The 17,901-nt window shown below is 42.9% G+C and overlaps 1 protein-coding gene across 1 annotated transcript; it reads left to right on the top strand.

The window, feature by feature from the left end:
- The first annotated feature begins 1,663 nt into the window (after nucleotides 1-1,663).
- Nucleotides 1,664-16,372, top strand: rnf130 (ring finger protein 130). Its single transcript, XM_084718499.1, has 9 exons — nucleotides 1,664-1,902; nucleotides 5,491-5,788; nucleotides 9,573-9,764; nucleotides 12,233-12,483; nucleotides 13,532-13,603; nucleotides 14,607-14,689; nucleotides 15,615-15,711; nucleotides 15,807-15,993; nucleotides 16,153-16,372. Exons 2-9 carry the CDS (start codon nucleotides 5,521-5,523, stop codon nucleotides 16,266-16,268), a joined length of 1,266 nt encoding a protein of 421 aa, XP_084574625.1. The 5' UTR covers nucleotides 1,664-1,902; nucleotides 5,491-5,520; the 3' UTR covers nucleotides 16,269-16,372.
- The last annotated feature ends 1,529 nt before the right edge of the window (nucleotides 16,373-17,901 follow it).

The following is a 17,901-nucleotide window of genomic DNA, read 5'->3' as shown; positions in this document are numbered from 1 at the left end:
AGTAGTAGTAATTGTGGTTCTAAGTAGTAGAAACGGTTCTGCGTGTCTCTGTGTGACTTCCTGTCTGCAGCAGCAGCTGATAAGCAGATTTCCTGTGTTCATGTGGTTCTGTAGCAGAACCTTTAAACTGGCTTTTTTTTTTACCGCTGCTATTGTAATGATGAAAACATGAAGAACGACGGTCTACAGGTCCTGTATTGATCACAGGGGTGTTCTACAAGGTTCTGTCACTGATGAGGGTTCCTTCAGGTGATTCCTGTGGTTCTTGAGGAGAACCTCCTACATCCTCTGTGCTGAGAGCTGTGTTCTCTGACTGAACAGCTGATCTATAACAACACACACCAAACAACAATGAAACTAACAGCTGGTGTTATTGATAGACCTGATTGATCGATCGATCAGACAAACTGAAATTAATTTTAAAAAATCAGCCTTTATGTTATTTTCATCTGTTTCCTCTGTGGCGGGAAAATTAATGTTCAAGTCTGTTCTGTCCCTTATGATTATTGTTTATTGATCAGCAGTGTCCAGCAGAGGTCAGTCCTGACCAGTCATCATCATCATCTTCATCATCATCATCATCACCATCATCATCATCATCATCATCATCATCACCATCACCATCATCATCATCACCATCATCATCTTCATCATCATCTTCATCATCATCATCATCATCATCATCATCATCATCATCACCATCATCATCATCATCATCACCATCACCATCATCATCATCACCATCATCATCATCATCATCACCATCATCATCATCACCATCATCATCTTCATCATCATCTTCATCATCATCATCATCATCTTCATCATCATCATCTTCATCATCATCATCATCACCAGCCTCCTTCATCACAGTTAATGAGATAAAAGGTCAAATAGAAAATAGAAAGTGTAAAAAGAGTATAAAGACTAAATTCCTCCAATCAGAAACAAGCTGGAGTGATGATGCTGTCTCAGCACATGCTCAGTAGGGTTCAATAATTTAATATAGAACAAACTCAGTTTCATTTTCAGGTTATTGATTAAAACCTAACATGAACAAACTGACATAATAAAGCTGTTGTTAATAAAAATAAATAAATGAAGAGTTTCTCGTGGCTGTGAGATCAGATGTAACTAAACACCTCGTCTGTGTGCGTTGACTCACTTTTCTGTTAAAAAATAAATATATTTCACTAAATGTACCACAAGAACAGCTGTTCAGTCCTCTGCAGAACAGAAACAATTTGAATGCATATGATACCTGAAAAATATTTAGTAAAATTATTACATTCTACAGCAGTAATCTGATTACTTTTAACATGATTTTCAATATGGCTTATTGTAACACTCTGATGTGTTGCATTAAATTTAACATTATAGTTTTATCTTTATCTTCTTTTATATATCAGTAAAACTATACAAATATGTTATTAAGTAGTGCACATACGCATTATCTTATAGATGACTCGTGTTTCAACTAGTCTGTGACGCATGAAAGAAAACGCAAAAAATAAATAATAATAATAATAATAATAATAATATACAGACAGGTGGTCTGTTCTGTGTGCAGGTATCGCGACAGTTGACGTAAATCTCAGGTAGTTCTACCTTGTTATGACATCGCACACGCGCCCTGTCTGCCGCCTCTCCGTGTCGTGGCTCTGCGCATGCGCAGTGAGCTCCAAACGAGGAGACGGAGAGGGGGCTCGAGCCTCCGCACCGTGAAACAACCACCGGAAACAAAACGGAATAAAAGCCCGAACAGCAGCAGGATCGAGCGGCCGTGAAGCCACCGAGCCCCGCGGAGACACCGGGAGAACAGCGGGAAAGACACCGGGAAGAGAGAGCTGGCAGGCGGGGGTCAGTGCACCGGGAGCCCGCCTGTCTGTCCGCCTGCAGACGGTAAGACAAAGCGGAATGAAGCGGGTGCAGCTCCGCGTTCAGGCGGCGGTGAAACACTGAGTCACGGTGCTGGAGACTCTTAAAATGAGCGTTTTTTAAAGGGAATTCTGAATGTAGTGAGTGTTTAACCAGCTGGAGACACGGAGACACGGAGACACGGAGACATGGCGCTGCTGAGGTCCAGATGTTGGCCTGCTGATGATGATGATGATGATGATGATGATGCTCCGTGCTCTGACAGACAGACGCTGGACTGACAACACTGTCCTCATGTCCCTGACAGTCTGAATACAGGGTTTACTGACCACTGACCGTGGAGGACAGACACAAAGACATTTAGAGACACAACGTTTACATGTGAAAGACAGAGACATAAAGGACATTTGACATTAGATTCTCACCAAGATATCAAAGACGTTAAAAACACAAATAAGAAACTTAGTGGACAAAAAGAAATACAGAGAAGACAAAGAGACACAAAGTTAATCTTTTGAGGACATAAAAGGACAAATAGTCACTGAAACACTGGAGGACAAAGAGACAAAATAACACTGAAAATATAAATAGGACATTTAATGGACAAAGCAACATATAGAGGATCTGTGGAGGACAGATAGAAAGACAGAGACATAACGTGGAGGGACATGGAGACATATGGACACTTTAAAGATGGAAGGAGACAAGAAGACAACAGTTGGACATAAAGTACAGAAGCTGAATTTAAACAGGAATTTTCCAGGTGGACATTTAAAACATACATAAGACAAAAATAAATTCAAAGAGACAGAAAATAAACCTTTGGAGGACTAACAGATAAGTTCCAGGAGGACTTTGAAAAATAAATAAATAAGACATTTAAGGGACAAATAAAGAATTTGAAGGACATATAGAAGGAACAGTGGAGGACAAAGAGACATAAAGATGAATGTTAGAGGACACAAACTGTGAAGTAACATTAGATTTATAAAAAACAAAGAGACATATTGGAAGACAAAGGCACTGTAAGACATTAATAACACTAAAGTCATAAAGACAATGTTTGAAGGACATGAAGAGACATTTGAGGACAAAATAAACTTGAGGTAACTGAGGGACATTAATGAGACATTAAATGAGTGTAAAGACACAAAAGGAATCTTTGAAAGCCATGTAGGAGACAGATGGAGGACACAAACTAACATTAAGGACAGATTTTTGCAGAAGACATGTTGGGACAAAGGGGGACATTTGTGGACTTAAAAAATCATTTAATATTTAAAAGACATACAGAACAAAAAGAGATTTCAGACAAAAGACAGAAATATTGGCCAAAGAAAGAGACAGAAAAACTTGAGGACATTCTGACACTGAAAAATATTGAGGACAAAGAGACATCTAGTGGACATTAAGTAATAAAATATGAAGACCTTTGAGGACATAGAGACATAAATATGTATTTGAGGACATGGACATTAAAACAAGCCATCAGGTGGGGGGGGGGCGATATGACAAAAATATATCAGGATATTTTTATTAGAAAATCATGATTTCGATTTTATCACGATCTTACATGTATTTATATTGTGTATTATGCTACTGTATGTATTTAGATTTACTTTTACTGTTTTTACTTTACTTTCTACTGTTTTTTTCAAGCACAAAGGTAAAAGTAAAGGCAGTAAAATCTGCAGAACCACAAACAGAACATGAACGAACTCTTTAACTGAAACACCAGAACGTTTTGATCACATGTTAAAATTACAACATGGTTCTTCTGGTAAACCAGTCCCATGTCCCCCAGAGGACAGGGGACAGGGGACAGGGGACAGGGGACTGAGGACAGGGGACTGGGGACAGGGGACAGGGGACAGGGGACAGAGGACAGAGGACAGGTTTATCAACATGACACCTTTTTCTCCTCTTATGATTTTGCACGTCTGAATTTAATCATCAAAAAATACCAATAAGAAAACATTAAAGTAAAACAACAGCAATAAAAATGTTGATTTTTCAAAAAAAGGAAACAATAACATGACAAATATTAAAATTGTAATCAAGTAAAAACACTAATACCACAAAGTAAAAATACCTAAATAAAGAATGTGAGTATTTTTCATCACAGCAGGTCAGAGATCAGTGTTTCAGTGAATAGTTTTATTTATGGCGCCCGCCACATTAAAAACATCGACACCACGACATGATTTTATATTTTTGGAGCTGCGCACCTTTTTCGCTCGTGTCTAGAAGGTAACTCTATATTTGTTCGTTATTTCTACTGAAATAATCAAACTCTCACGAGATTTCACAGGTCTAGGGTTCCCTTCTAGACACGACCCTCTGTCTGTCTGTCAAACTACAGACAGCAGACTGTCTGTAAACATCACGATGTTAAACTCTGCAGTCTACAGGTTTGGTTTGTCACCAACTTTGTGATTTTTATTTTTAATCAGTCTGAGAGGACGACGGTATCAGTGATTGATTATTGATCAGTCTGCCCTCCTCTCCTCCCTCACCTGTTCACTCTGCTGTGAGAAGATCTGAAAGTTTCTCTCAGACAAACACAGACTCTCCTGTTTTACGTTTAGGCCTCTTTATACAGCTGTTTAATGTTATAAGTGCATCTGGTTGGTGATGATGTCATCAACCATCACGTTAGTTTGTGTTGTCATTAGCAACAGTCTCCTCCACACGCAGCTTCTCTGCAGTTGGTCTGTGTTTCCTGATCAGATAAACCAGCGACGGAAAGACGAGAAAAGTTGCGCCAGTTAAAATAGAAGCGTCCCGTCAAAATTTAAAATCTCTTATAGGTCCGTATAGGACGGCGTGTGGGTCCGTATAGGACGGCGTGTGGGTCCGTATTGGACGGCGTGTGGGGTCCGTATAGGACGGCGTGTGGGTCCGTATAGGACGGCGTGTGGGTCCGTGTAGGACGGCGTGTGGGTCCGTATAGGACGGCGTGTGGGTCCGTATAGGACGGCGTGTGGGTCCGGACTCGGACCGCGGTCCGCCTGTTAGGGACCCCTGAACGATCCATACGATCTCCTCACTTTGGCAGATCGTCTACACGTTCTAATCCTTCACGATCTAATCTCGTCATATCGCAAACCCACCATCAGGCATGAAGAGATTTCATTAGAAAGGACACCACAAACTGGAGGACAATATAGACATTTAGCCAATATAAAGACATCTTAAAGAAGACAAAGACGTCCTTTTGAGGACATAAACTGATATTAAGGATCAATTTTGAGAATGTGGACATAAGATATTTTCAAAGGTTATGAGAACATAAAGGACGAAGACTTTCTTTGATGGACATGAGCAAACATTCAGAGGAGACAAAGAGACATAAGGTCTTTTTCAGACAAAGACGTAACACTTTAGACATAGAGGGATCTTAAAAAGTCAAATAATTAGGATATATAGAAACATCTAGATATGTTGAGGACTGACAGGAGACAGTTGGAGGACATAAATGACAGTTAAGTCTTAGGACAAAGAGATGTAAAGACACATTGAGGACAGCAGACAGTTGGACGCTGCCTCCCACAGGAGGACAATTGTTGGACTCGTGCTGGTCTAAAGGATTTTCTTCTTGTCTCCTGACAGTTTGGATGTAACGAGGACTCAGAGGAAGACATGACGTCCCCACGGTGGACCCGCCTCTCCATCCCGTCCGTCTTGGTCCTGGTCCAGGTCCTGTCCCTTTCCCACTTGGCGTGGACAGCCCGCTCTGACAGAAACATGGTGTCAGACGAGTACGTACGCGCCACGGTGAACGCCACTGTGCTGGATGGACGAGGAAACACCATTCACCTGATGAGCAGTGATGATGGGACGTATGGACAGAACTCACCAAAGGTGGACACAAGGGGCGTGGTCATCGCTCCAGCGCCACATCACGGAGGTAATGACATCACCAGGGCACAACACACCTGTTTCCACCGGTTGATAAACTGATGACAACAGCAGCGTCACAGATTACAGCGGTGTTACAGATTACAGCGTGTCACAGATTACAGCGTGTCACAGATTACAGCGTGTCACAGATTACAGCAGTGTTACAGATTATAGTCGTGTTACAGATTACAGTGGTGTTACAGATTACAGCGGTGTCACAGATTACAACGGTGTCACAGATTACAGCGATGTCACAGATTACAGCAGTGTTACAGATTACAGCGGTGTTACAGATTACAGCGGTGTTACAGATTACAGCGGTGTCACAGATTACAGCGGTGTCACAGATTATAGTTGTGTTACAGATTACAGCAGTGTTACAGATTACAACGGTGTCACAGATTACAACGGTGTCACAGATTACAGCAGTGTTACAGATTACAGTGGTGTTACAGATTACAGCGGTGTCACAGATTATAGTTGTGTTACAGATTACAACGGTGTCACAGATTACAGCGTGTCACAGATTACAGCAGTGTTACAGATTACAGCAGTGTTACAGATTACTACGGTGTCACAGATTACAGCGTGTTACAGATTGCAGCGGTGTCACAGATTACAACGGTGTCACAGATTACAGTGGTGTCACAGATTACAACGGTGTCACAGATTACAGTGGTGTTACAGATTACAGCGGTGTTACAGATTACAGCGGTGTTACAGATTACAGCGGTGTTACAGATTACAACAGTGTCATAGATTACAGCGGTGTTACAGATTACAGCGGTGTTACAGATTGCAGCGGTGTTACAGATTACAGCGGTGTTACAGATTACAGCGGTGTTACAGATTGCAGCGGTGTTACAGATTACAGCGGTGTTACAGATTACAGCAGTGTTACAGATTACAACGGTGTCACAGATTATAGTTGTGTTACAGAGCGTTACAGAGTGTTACAGCGGTGTTACAGATTACAGCGGTGCCTGTTTCTCATCATAATCATGTTTTCTCACATTTTTCCTTTTTCAAAAACATGTAACTTTAGTTCTGGTTCTGTGTTTTGGATATTGCACTTGGCCATACTGAGATTTTCTTGTGGTCCAGCCCTGGACACCTACACACCAAAAACCCAATTTATAAAGATATTTGGTCACATGAAACGTGTGCAGCATATGTCTAGAGCAGAGCTCTTTTCCTCGCCAGTCTTCAGTCTCTCTGGGCCGTGGACGCCAACTTCGAACAAAGAAACGTCTCTAAGAAAAAAAAAAGAATTTAATAGTTACTGCTCAACAGTTTAGTTTCTCTGCTGTGTCGCTGTTTCTATTTTCAGGTTTCTGCTTTTTTTACTGTCTCTTTTTTCTTTTCTTTTTTCTCTTTTATTTCTTTTCTTTCTTTCTTTCTTTCTTTTTTTCTTTATTTTATTGTTTCTTTTGTAATCATGAACCAGCTAAACCCAGCTGGCTTTGACAAGCAGCTAACACTGAAGTTTAACCTCTTTTACAGTGGACAAAAACCCCACTGACAGCTGCTAACATCTGTCTTTAGTCTTCAGTGTCAATAAAAGTCCTTTATTTTGTAAAAAAAGAAAGAAAGAAAGAAAAGAACCTGAAAAGACAGTCAGATGGTTTCAGTCTGCAGACATGTTGAGCTGTTAGAAACACGTCTGTGATCAGCCTGCAGACGTCTGCAGCTTAGTTTGTGTCTGTTAAATAATAAGAGATAATTACCAAGCAGGTGTTCGTTAAAGTTTGAAGGAAGCGAAGAAGCACCTGACAGGAAGTGACTTCAAACCGTTTAACTCACAGCTCCCCGTTGATACTCCCTCTTACTTTCACCCAGGATATAAGGTTAGGAATCAAGAACTCACTGTTGTCATGACAACGACTAATTCTGTCCCCTTGACCACCAACGTCAGCTGCTGGCTGCGGGTGATAATGAGTAACACGGCGAGTGATTATTTATTCATAAGTGACGTCATTTCCTTCGATCCGTCTCGTTTCTATAGTTCGAGGACAGTTTCATCCTTTCGTCCTTTCTGAGGATATTCCTATAAAAAGGCTGCTGTGGAACATAGAACCGCTTCCTCTCTGCACCTCGTAGGTTAATTAGTCTCTCGTCCTCCCTTTGACTGCTTTGATGAGGAGAAACAAAAACGTTACGTCCATCTGAACCAGATAAAACCGGTCGGAGGTGAAGGTGAAACTTGTCTGAGAGATTTTTCAGACGGAGCAGGTTAGTTCACTACTGTAATAAATGAATTTCATTTAAAAAAATGTTTCAGATAAGTTTATTGACAGTGAGGGGAAACTTTCTGAACGGTGCACCTCGACCTCTCGACACCTCGTGACTGATCTGAACCCAGCAGGTGTTTTTCTCTTCTCGTCATTAACTGTCAGTTTGAATCCTCCAAGATAAAAAGTTTGCAGAAACTTTTCAACCTTTATTTAGTTGAATACAGAGCAAAGACCAGATATTTTAATGTTCCAGCTGATAAACTTCATCGTTGTTCTGTAAATATACACACATTGTTGGGACAGGAGCATCAAAAGAAGAATTAACTTTTATTAACTCCAGAAATTTATCAGTTTCTTTGTCCCCCCAAACATATCTTACTTTATCGTCCGCCGCCTTTTTTTGTGACCACGACGTAGACATAAAAACTTTCCATAGCAAAAAGTCGACTTTCCTTTTATCGATACGCAGACAAATCCACCCCTCCAAGCATAAAAACGTTTTTGCAAATTTTCGGCCTTTTTTCGTTTCCATTAATGTTTATTTTCGCTATTTTTGAAAACTCGAATAAGAATAGGTGGATGGAAACCCTGTTATTGTCTCGTAAATGTCCTCAAACACCAGAAAATATTCACATTTAAGAAGCAACAATCAGACTCAAACCGATTAGTTGGTTATCAAAATAGTTGGCGATTAATTTAATAATCAATTATTGGATGGGGAGGAGCTCCATCAGTTAGAGTCAGATGTTTATTTCTGTTGTTAAACAGAACATGAATCAATTCCTGCTGAGCGTCATTCATAATAACTGAATCAGTCCAACTCACTGATCAGCTGATCAGATCAATAAAATCAGTCATCAGCTGAACATTTGAATTTGTTGTCCTGCTGGTTTAGTCGCGTGTCTCTGTCCTGTGTGTCGTGGATGTGGTGGACGCTGCGGCTGAAGCACTGCGGACGTTTCCGTTCAGGCAGCTGAAGGTCGGAGCGTCTCTGCTCTCGAGTGTCAGATTACAGTCAGAGGCTCCAAGGACACTGCAGTGGAGCTCCAACCGTCTGCAGCCTCCAAACACTGAGCCTCGACGTCTGCACCTGACAAACACTGAGCCTCGACGTCTGCACCTGACAAACACTGAGCCTCGACGTCTGCACCTGACAAACACTTCACTCACATGATAACCACGTCATCCTGACGCAGCTGTACGGAAAACACCAAACCCAACGATAAGAAACCACAACCAGTAAAATGTCAGAGTGGAGATTCTGATTCATTTAAACTCAGGAAGATGTGAAATGATGAAATCATGTCTCTTCAGTGACGTGATGCTGAATTTATTCAACAAACTTTTAACTGTCAGTGTTTTCAACACTTTTCCAACATTTTTTCAACAGGTTTCCTTTTCAACTGAAATTCATCGGTGACTGTTAGAACCACATTAAACAAGTTGGAAACACTGAAACATGAATTATAAATCTGTTATAAATGTGTTGGAACCGCAGTGTCTTTTAATGTACTGTAGGTACAGTAACCATGGTAACAGTGTGTCTCTTCTCCTCAGTGGTGGACCGGCAGGGCTGCGACCCCACCACTCGTTTCCTGGTTCCTCCTCGGAGCGTCCACTGGGTAGCACTGCTGCAGAGAGGAAACTGCACCTTCAAAGAGAAGATCCTGAAGGCGGCGGCCTACAACGCCACCGCTGTCCTCATCTACAACAACTCCACCGACATCACGGTCAAGATGGGACACGAAGGTCAGAGGTTCCAACACAACACTCACAAGATGGTGGCACATATGTTTGTTAGCATGTTAGCATCTGTCAGATTTGACATATCTATTGATCAGCTGATAAGTTTCATCACAGTCATGTTACAGAAACAGTCGTCTCAGAAACATTTGGACAGCGACCCGGGCTTCATGAGTTCAGCTCTGCGTGTCACAGACTTTCAGGTTTAATTCAAGGGGTTGAACAAAAATATCCCATGAAACATTTAGGAATTGTAACCATTTTTATACAAAGTCTCCTCATTTCAGGGGGAAAAATTAACTTTACCTTAAATAAAATTCATTTTTAGTACTTTGTTGAGAATCCATCCCGTCACCAAACGCTGTGACGCTCCTTTACTGCAGCTGACTTCATTTGTTGTGTTTTGTTGTTGTTGTTGTGTCTTTAACAAGTGAAATGCAGGTTAATCTGTTGATTCACTGGGTCGTGGCAGAATATTCCACGTCTTTACCTTAAGAAGCTCCTGGGTTGCTTTCGCAGTATGTTTTGGGTCACTGTAAATCTGTACTGTGAAGCGCCGTCCAATCAGCTTTGCAGCATTTGTCTGAGTCTGAGCAGAAAGTTTATTCCTGTACACTTCAGAAATCATCTGACTGCTTCTGTCTTCAATAAACACTAATGTCTCAGTGGAAGCCATGTGTGTCCATACCACCACACTGAAGAGCAGCTGTGCTTTGGATCGTGATCCTTCACCATGGATTCTGCACAGCGTTGTCCTCTGTGGACGTCCTGAACTCACCACTGCGCTCTTTCTTTCTCAGAATCTACCAAACTGTTTTGGCCACTCGTAACATTTCTGCCTGCATGTTGTGGGTTTACAGCAACAGCTTCCAAATGCAAACGTCACACCTGGAATCAACTCCAGACCTTTTACCTGCTTAACAGATGATGGATTAACGAGGAGCCCATCAAATAGCTTTGAAGTCAATTGTCCAGTTACTTTTGGTCCCTTGAAAAAGAGGCAGCTACATAATTCCTGAACTCTTCGTCCAGTTTGGATGTGAATACCCTCAAATTACAGCTGAGTCTGCACTTTAAGCCCATATTGATTCTATAATTGTAACTTGGATATGTTTTGATAAACAGCTGAAATAACAAAACCTGTGTCACTGTACAAATATATGGACTAAGGCTGCAACGGATCGTCCTCTACGGTTCTGACCACATGTGAGCATCATCGTTTTTCTGTCACTGTTAGTTCTGTATAAGTTCTAAAAGCTGAAGTCTCCATGCAGAGCTGCAGTGAACAGACAGGACAGATGCTGCTGTGTGCAGCTCAGCTCTCAGTTAAAAGTCGTCACGTCGCCTCGAGTGAAATCCAGACCATAACTTTTTTCACTGATGTAACTCTGCTGTCACCATAGAAACAGATCATCAAACTTTGGTGATGTCATGTCTTAACTTGTCCACAGCTCCTCTCTGCTCACCGCTGCAGCTCTGTCTCACCCCGTCTGTCACACAGTGTGTCTGCTGATTGATCATCACTTCTAACCAATCAGATGTGCTGCTGTAGGCGGGACATTGAGTCAGACTACAGAGTGTAGTTGTGTATTAAACTGTACAGTGTATAATGATCTAATATATGTACAGTATATACATAGTACAGCACTGTATAAGTTTGAAGTTTTTAATATTATTACCATTATCATTACTATGATCATTATTATTACATCACATCACTATGGTGATAATTACAGACAGACAAAGATCAAAGACAAGTGCATTTTTAAAATCATTCTAATCCCAACACTTTTTTCTTTTTTGCTGATCTGAAAAATGATCCGATCCGTTACTCAAAACCGTGATACGATCTGAACCGGGAGGTTTTTGATCCACTGCAGCTCTAATATGGACTTAACTGTAGTTAGCCAGTTTAGCTTAGCATAAAGATATGAGACAGAGGAGAACAGCTAGTTTAGATAAATACAGGAAACAGAGGGAAGCAGGTTGAAGTGTTCCTTTAAATGTCATGCTGGAGAGGAGAGGGGAGGTGTGTGTGTGTGTGTGTGTGTGTGTGTGTGTGTGTGTGAGGCAGTGACTTCCTGGGGATCGATGTCGAGTTCTAAATATAGAGAGGAATGTGTCATTAATTGATGAGGTCACCATGACCTCACACTGTGTGTGTGTGTGTGTGTGTGTGTGTGTGTGTGTGTGTGTGTGTGTTTGTGTGTGGGGGGGGGGGCGTTCTGCTGCACACAGAGGGCATGTTTCTGTAATCTGGTGTTTCTTAGGATCCTCGCAGTTTCAAGAATCTGTCACGTCACCAAAGTTAAACAAAGTCCTGTAGGTTGTTTGGCTTCTGGAATCAATGAACTCCTGATCATGAACAACAGCAAGACACACACACACACACACACACACACACACACACACACACACACACACACACACACACACACACACACACACTGACATAGCGAGCTGTGTTTGTGCAGGTACTGGTGACACAGTGGCGGTGATGATCACTGAGGCGTATGGTAAGGAGATCCTGGCTCACCTGGAGAGGAACCTGACGGTCCTGGTATCTGTGTTCGTGGGTCAACGTGGTCCCACCAAGAACATCAACCGCGGCTCGCTCGTCTTCGTCTCCATCTCCTTCATTGTCCTCATGATCATCTCGTCGGCCTGGCTCATCTTCTACTTCATCCAGAAGATCCGCTACACCAGTGCCCGCGACCGCAGCCAGGTAACATGCTAACATACAAGCTAACATACAGGCTAATACACAGCTAACACAAGGCTAACATATGGCTAACTCAACTTCATCCAGAAGCCAGGATGCCCGCAGCCAGGTAACATGCTAACATACAAGCTAATCCACAGCTAACATACAGCTGCATATGAGCGTGTTCACTGAATAGTGTACAGTGTGTACTTGTGTACAGTGGATGTATTGTGTGTACAGTGTGAGTATAATACATACAGTGAGTACAGTGTGAGCACAGTGTGTACAATGTCTATAGTATGTAGTGTACAATGTGTACAGTGTACAGTGTGTACAGTGTGTACAGTGTGTATAGTGTGTGCAGTGTGTGCAGTGTGTACAGTGTGTAGTGTGTACAGTGTGAACAGTGTGTGCAGTGTGTACAGTGTGTATAGTGTACAGTGTGTACAGTGTTTACAGTGTGTACAGTGTGTACAGTGTGTATAGTGTGTACTACAGTGTGTATAGTGTGTATAGTGTGTACAGTGTGTAGAGTGTACAGTGTGTACAGTGTGTACAGTGTGAACAGTGTGTGCAGTGTGTGCAGTGTGTACAGTGTGTACAGTGTGTACAGTGTGAACAGTGTGTGCAGTGTGTGCAGTGTGTGCAGTGTGTACAGTGTGTATAGTGTACAGTGTGTACAGTGTACAGTGTGTACAGTGTTTACAGTGTGTACAGTGTGTACAGTGTTTACAGTGTGTACAGTGTGTACAGTGTGTATAGTGTGTACTACAGTGTGTACAGTGTGTATAGTGTGTACAATGTGTACAGTGTGTAGAGTGTACAGTGTGTATAGTGTGTACAGTGTGTACAGTGTGTATAGTGTGTACAGTGTGTACAGTGTGAACAGTGTGTACAGTGTGTGCAGTGTGTACAGTGTGTACAGTGTGTGCAGTGTGTACAGTTTGTACAGTGTGTACAGTGTTTACGGTGTGTTGATTAACACGTTCCACTGGTACATATATGATGTCCAGCTGTCCACACACACTTTTAGACATGTAATAATCTGTCCTCCCTCTCTGTCTCTCAGCGTCGTCTTGGTGATGCAGCAAAGAAAGCTATTGGGAAGTTGACCACAAGGACGGTGAAGAAAGGAGACAAGGTCAGGATAAAGACATCTTCTACCTCTGTCCTCATCTCTGACAGTAAGAATTGTCTCATCCAGCTGTGGACATGTTTGTGTTTGACTGAATGAACCTTTAACAGAACACTTACGTCCAGCTGAGATGGACACCTGAGGACATTCAGGACATCTCTAATACACTGGTGGGATACAGAGTAGGCACTAGGACCCAGAGGAGGATTTAGTATTTATGTTGTTGACCTTCAGGCTGCAGATGAAGCAGTGATGGACGTCCAATCACACAGAGGTCAGAGGTCACATGACGATGGTGACCAAAGATAAACTTGACACAGATGAAAGAATAAATCAGATGTGAAGAGGAACGTTTAGAACCTGCTGCAGGAACCAGAAACGCTCATCACATGGTTCATACGCAGTCTCTCCATTCTCATCAGCGATTATGGGCTGAACAACTAATCAGTTAATCAAGAAAATGATCAACAGATTGATCAATACTTTAAAAACAGGTCCACTGTCACTCATTTTCTCTACTAACTGATCAGTTGTTTCGTCCATAAAATGTCCATAAGTCCAAGATGACGTCCTCAAATGTCTTGTTTTGTCCACAACTCAGAGACATTCAGTTTACTGTCAGAGACGAGGAAAGAAACCAGGAAATATTCACATTTAACAAACTGGAATCTAAGAATTGGGACTTTTTTCTTAAAAAGTGATTCAAACCGATTCATCAATTATCAAAATATTAATTTTATAATCCCTTTATATTTGATTAATATTTGCAGCAGGAAACTTTTTTTTTTGCTGCATCGTCGTTTCCATGGACACATTTAATAAACAAGAATGAAAATGAAAATTAAATTATTGATCGATCTCAATATAAAACCTGATTCAACAACTGAACACGTTTTAAATAAACTGCTGCGCTGCGTTCAGACTCGACGTCCTGCATGTCTCTTAGTCCGTCTGTCCAGCTCCTGGTGGACAGTTGGGGGACGTGTCTCATGTCTGTCATGTATTTCAGGAGACAGATCCAGATTTTAACCACTGCGCCGTGTGTATCGAAGCGTACCAGCTGAACGATGTGGTCCGAATCCTGCCCTGCAAGTGAGTCTGATCACACACACACACACACACACACACACACACACACACACACACACACACACACACACCTGCACACACACACACACACACACACACACACACACACCTGCACACACACACACACACACACACACCACACACACACACACACACACACACACACACACCACACACACACACACACACACACACACACACACACACACACCTGCACACACACACACACACACACACACACACACACACACCTGCACACACACACACACACACACACCACACACACACACACACACACACACACACACACACACACACACACCTGCACACACACACACACACACACCACACACACACACACACACACACACACACACACACACACACACACACACACACCTGCACACACACACACACACCTGCACACACACACACGCACACACACACACACACACACACACACACACACACACACACACACACGCACACACACACACACACACCTGCACACACACACACACACACACACACATACACACACACACACACCTGCACACACACACACACACACACACACACCTGCACACACACACACACACACACACCTGCACACACACACACACACACACACACACACACACACCTGCACACACACACACACACACACACACACACACACACACACACACACCTGCACACACACACACACACACACACACACCTGCACACACACACACACACACCTGCACACACACACACACACACACACACACACACACACACACACACACACACACACACACACACACCTCAGGTATAAGCTCCACCCCTCGTCCTTCAGGCTGCTGCCTGATGATGATGATGATGATGATGATGATGATGATGATGATGATGATGTGTGTGTGTGTCTCTCTGTGTGTCTCTGCAGACATGTCTTCCATAAAGTGTGTGTGGACCCGTGGCTGAACGAACACTGCACCTGTCCGATGTGTAAACTCAACATCCTCAAAGCTCTTGGCATCATGGTGAGTCATCGATGACATCAACAACTGCAACATGCCAGCTGTGATTGGTCTATAACAACCATCCTAATGTCTGTCTGTCCTCTGTCTGTCTTCAGACAAGTCTTCCCTGCGTGGACAGCGTGGTGTTGGACGTGGAGCGTCTGGGCGTCAGTCAGGCGTCGGGCAGCCAGAGGGCACTGCTGGGCGACAGCAATCAGCCTTCCATCAGCCTGGAGCCACTCAGCCCCCCCCACCCTGAGGCCACGCCCAGAACACCTGCTGACATCACCATCGCCGTGACCAGTAAGAGTGCAGCACCACACGATACACCTTGTCACGAAACGACATGCCAAGATAAACACGAGACTAACACAGTGCAACTTCACGTTCTCAGGTAGCAGCTTATCACAGAGTAACTCTATACTGTTGACGGGGGCGTGGTCTGTGTTTCTGTCTCGCCAGGCGGTGGCGGTCACTTCTTCAACAGGAACTCAATGTCTCCTCGCAGCGTCGTCTGTGAGATGGAGCTGCCGGACATCCAGGCCTCGCTCGACCTCTACGACGACAACAAGTCCTGAGGCCTGTCGCCATGGTTACCACCCCCCACCTCCATCTGCTGATGGCTGGTTGGACGGCCTTTTATGGACACAGGAAGTGTTGGGACTGGAGGTGGTCGGATGAACTTTTAAACATCATTTATTCCATCAGACTCTGGATGCTGGTCTCAGATCAGACCCGTTAGACATTCTCATCTTTTTATTTTCACAGAAGAACAAGAACTCCAGAGGAACTAGAACCTTAACCAGGTTCCTCTGATGAAACTGGAGACAATGTTATTGAGTTCCTGGAAAACTTCTGTAGTTCCTGAAAACACTCTTATGTTGCTGGAAAAGGGTTCCTGGGAAAGTTCCTGTGTTCCTAGAAAACTTCCTGCATTTCTTGAATGGGTCTCAGAAAGTTCCCAAGTTCTTAAAAAAGGTTCCTGAGTTTCAGGAAGACATTCCAGGGATCCTGAAAGGATCCGGTAACAGGTCCTGAGTTCCTAAAAATGTCCACTAAAAGGTTTGTGGATTCCTAACGAGGTTCCTTGGTTCTGAAAATGCTCCCGAGTGCCTGGAAAGGTTCCTTAAAAAAATTCAGGGTTCCATAAAGAACCTCCTCCAGGGATTTTCTTGGCTTTCCTGGCTCTGTAAAAAGGTTCCCAGAGATCTTTACTGGGCTCTAAAAGGCTTTTGGAAAAGTTTTTGAGATCCTAAAAAGGTTCCTGCATTCTGGAAAAAGTTTCAAGAGTACTTCCTGGACACATTCCTGAGCCCCTTAAAAGGTCCTTGGGATCCTGGAACGGGGTTCTGCTAAAGGTCCTGAAGTCCTGAAAAAGGTTCTGGAAACATTTGTGGTGTATTATAAATGTTCTTGGGTTCTCAAAAACCTCTTTAAAAAGGTTCCTGGAAATGTTCTTGATGCTTTGAAAATGTTTCTGAGTTCCTGGATCTTATCTGAACCTGAATGGAGCTGAAAGCTTCAGAACCAGAACAACCAGAGAACCTGAACCAGTTCCTGTCAGTGTTCTTGATGTTAAGTCAGTGATGACTCTGTACCTTGAGCCTCTGATTGGCTGACTGAGGATGACATCATTAACAGACTCTGAAGACCTGGACCTGGATCTATAAATATTGACTGAGAGTGGAACCAGGACCAGAGGAGAACCTGGACATTAAAGTGTTAAATCTCCCCTGTAGCAAAAACAAAAACAAAAACAAAAAAAACCCAACCACTTCCTGTGTAGAACAAAGAGACGTTTAGATTTAAAGGAGCAGTCCAACATTTCAGAGAACCCGTTGCTGTCTGTGGGGTTCCTCTGGGAGGCGTCCTCGGTCCTCTGCTGCTCTCATGAAACCTGATACTGATCTAAAGGGACATTTCAACATGTATTAAACACTTGGGTTCTCTTCTCCAAAGGAGAGGATGAGTGAACCTGTTAGCGTAGCTTAGCACAAACACTGGAAGCAGAGGCAAACTGTTAGCTTAGCTCCATCAAAACAGAAATCTCAAAGTCTGCCTGATTTTTATCTTGGTAGTTAACCAGCAAGTCCAGCACATCTGGAGCTGTGAGCCAATGAGAAGAGAGGTGAGCGACTTCCTGTACTGACACAAACTGTAAACAAAACAATTTGGTTCATTTTCACTGTGATTTTACACCAAATTAAGTTG

Source organism: Lutjanus erythropterus, chromosome 5, assembly GCF_056507025.1.
Source record: "Lutjanus erythropterus isolate fLutEry1 chromosome 5, fLutEry1.hap2, whole genome shotgun sequence".
NCBI lineage: Eukaryota > Metazoa > Chordata > Actinopteri > Lutjaniformes > Lutjanidae > Lutjanus > Lutjanus erythropterus.
The sequence above is the reverse complement of the archived record's forward strand: the minus strand, read 5'-3'. Positions and strand labels throughout refer to the sequence as shown.

Coding starts and splice junctions, on each gene's coding strand:
- rnf130 (XM_084718499.1), top strand. CDS start 5,521: ATGACGTCCCCACGGTGGACCCGCCTCTCCATCCCGTCCGTCTTGGTC. Junction 5,789..9,572: donor TCCAGCGCCACATCACGGAG/GTAATGACATCA, acceptor TCTTCTCCTCAG/TGGTGGACCGGCAGGGCTGC. Junction 14,690..15,614: donor GTCCGAATCCTGCCCTGCAA/GTGAGTCTGATC, acceptor GTGTCTCTGCAG/ACATGTCTTCCATAAAGTGT.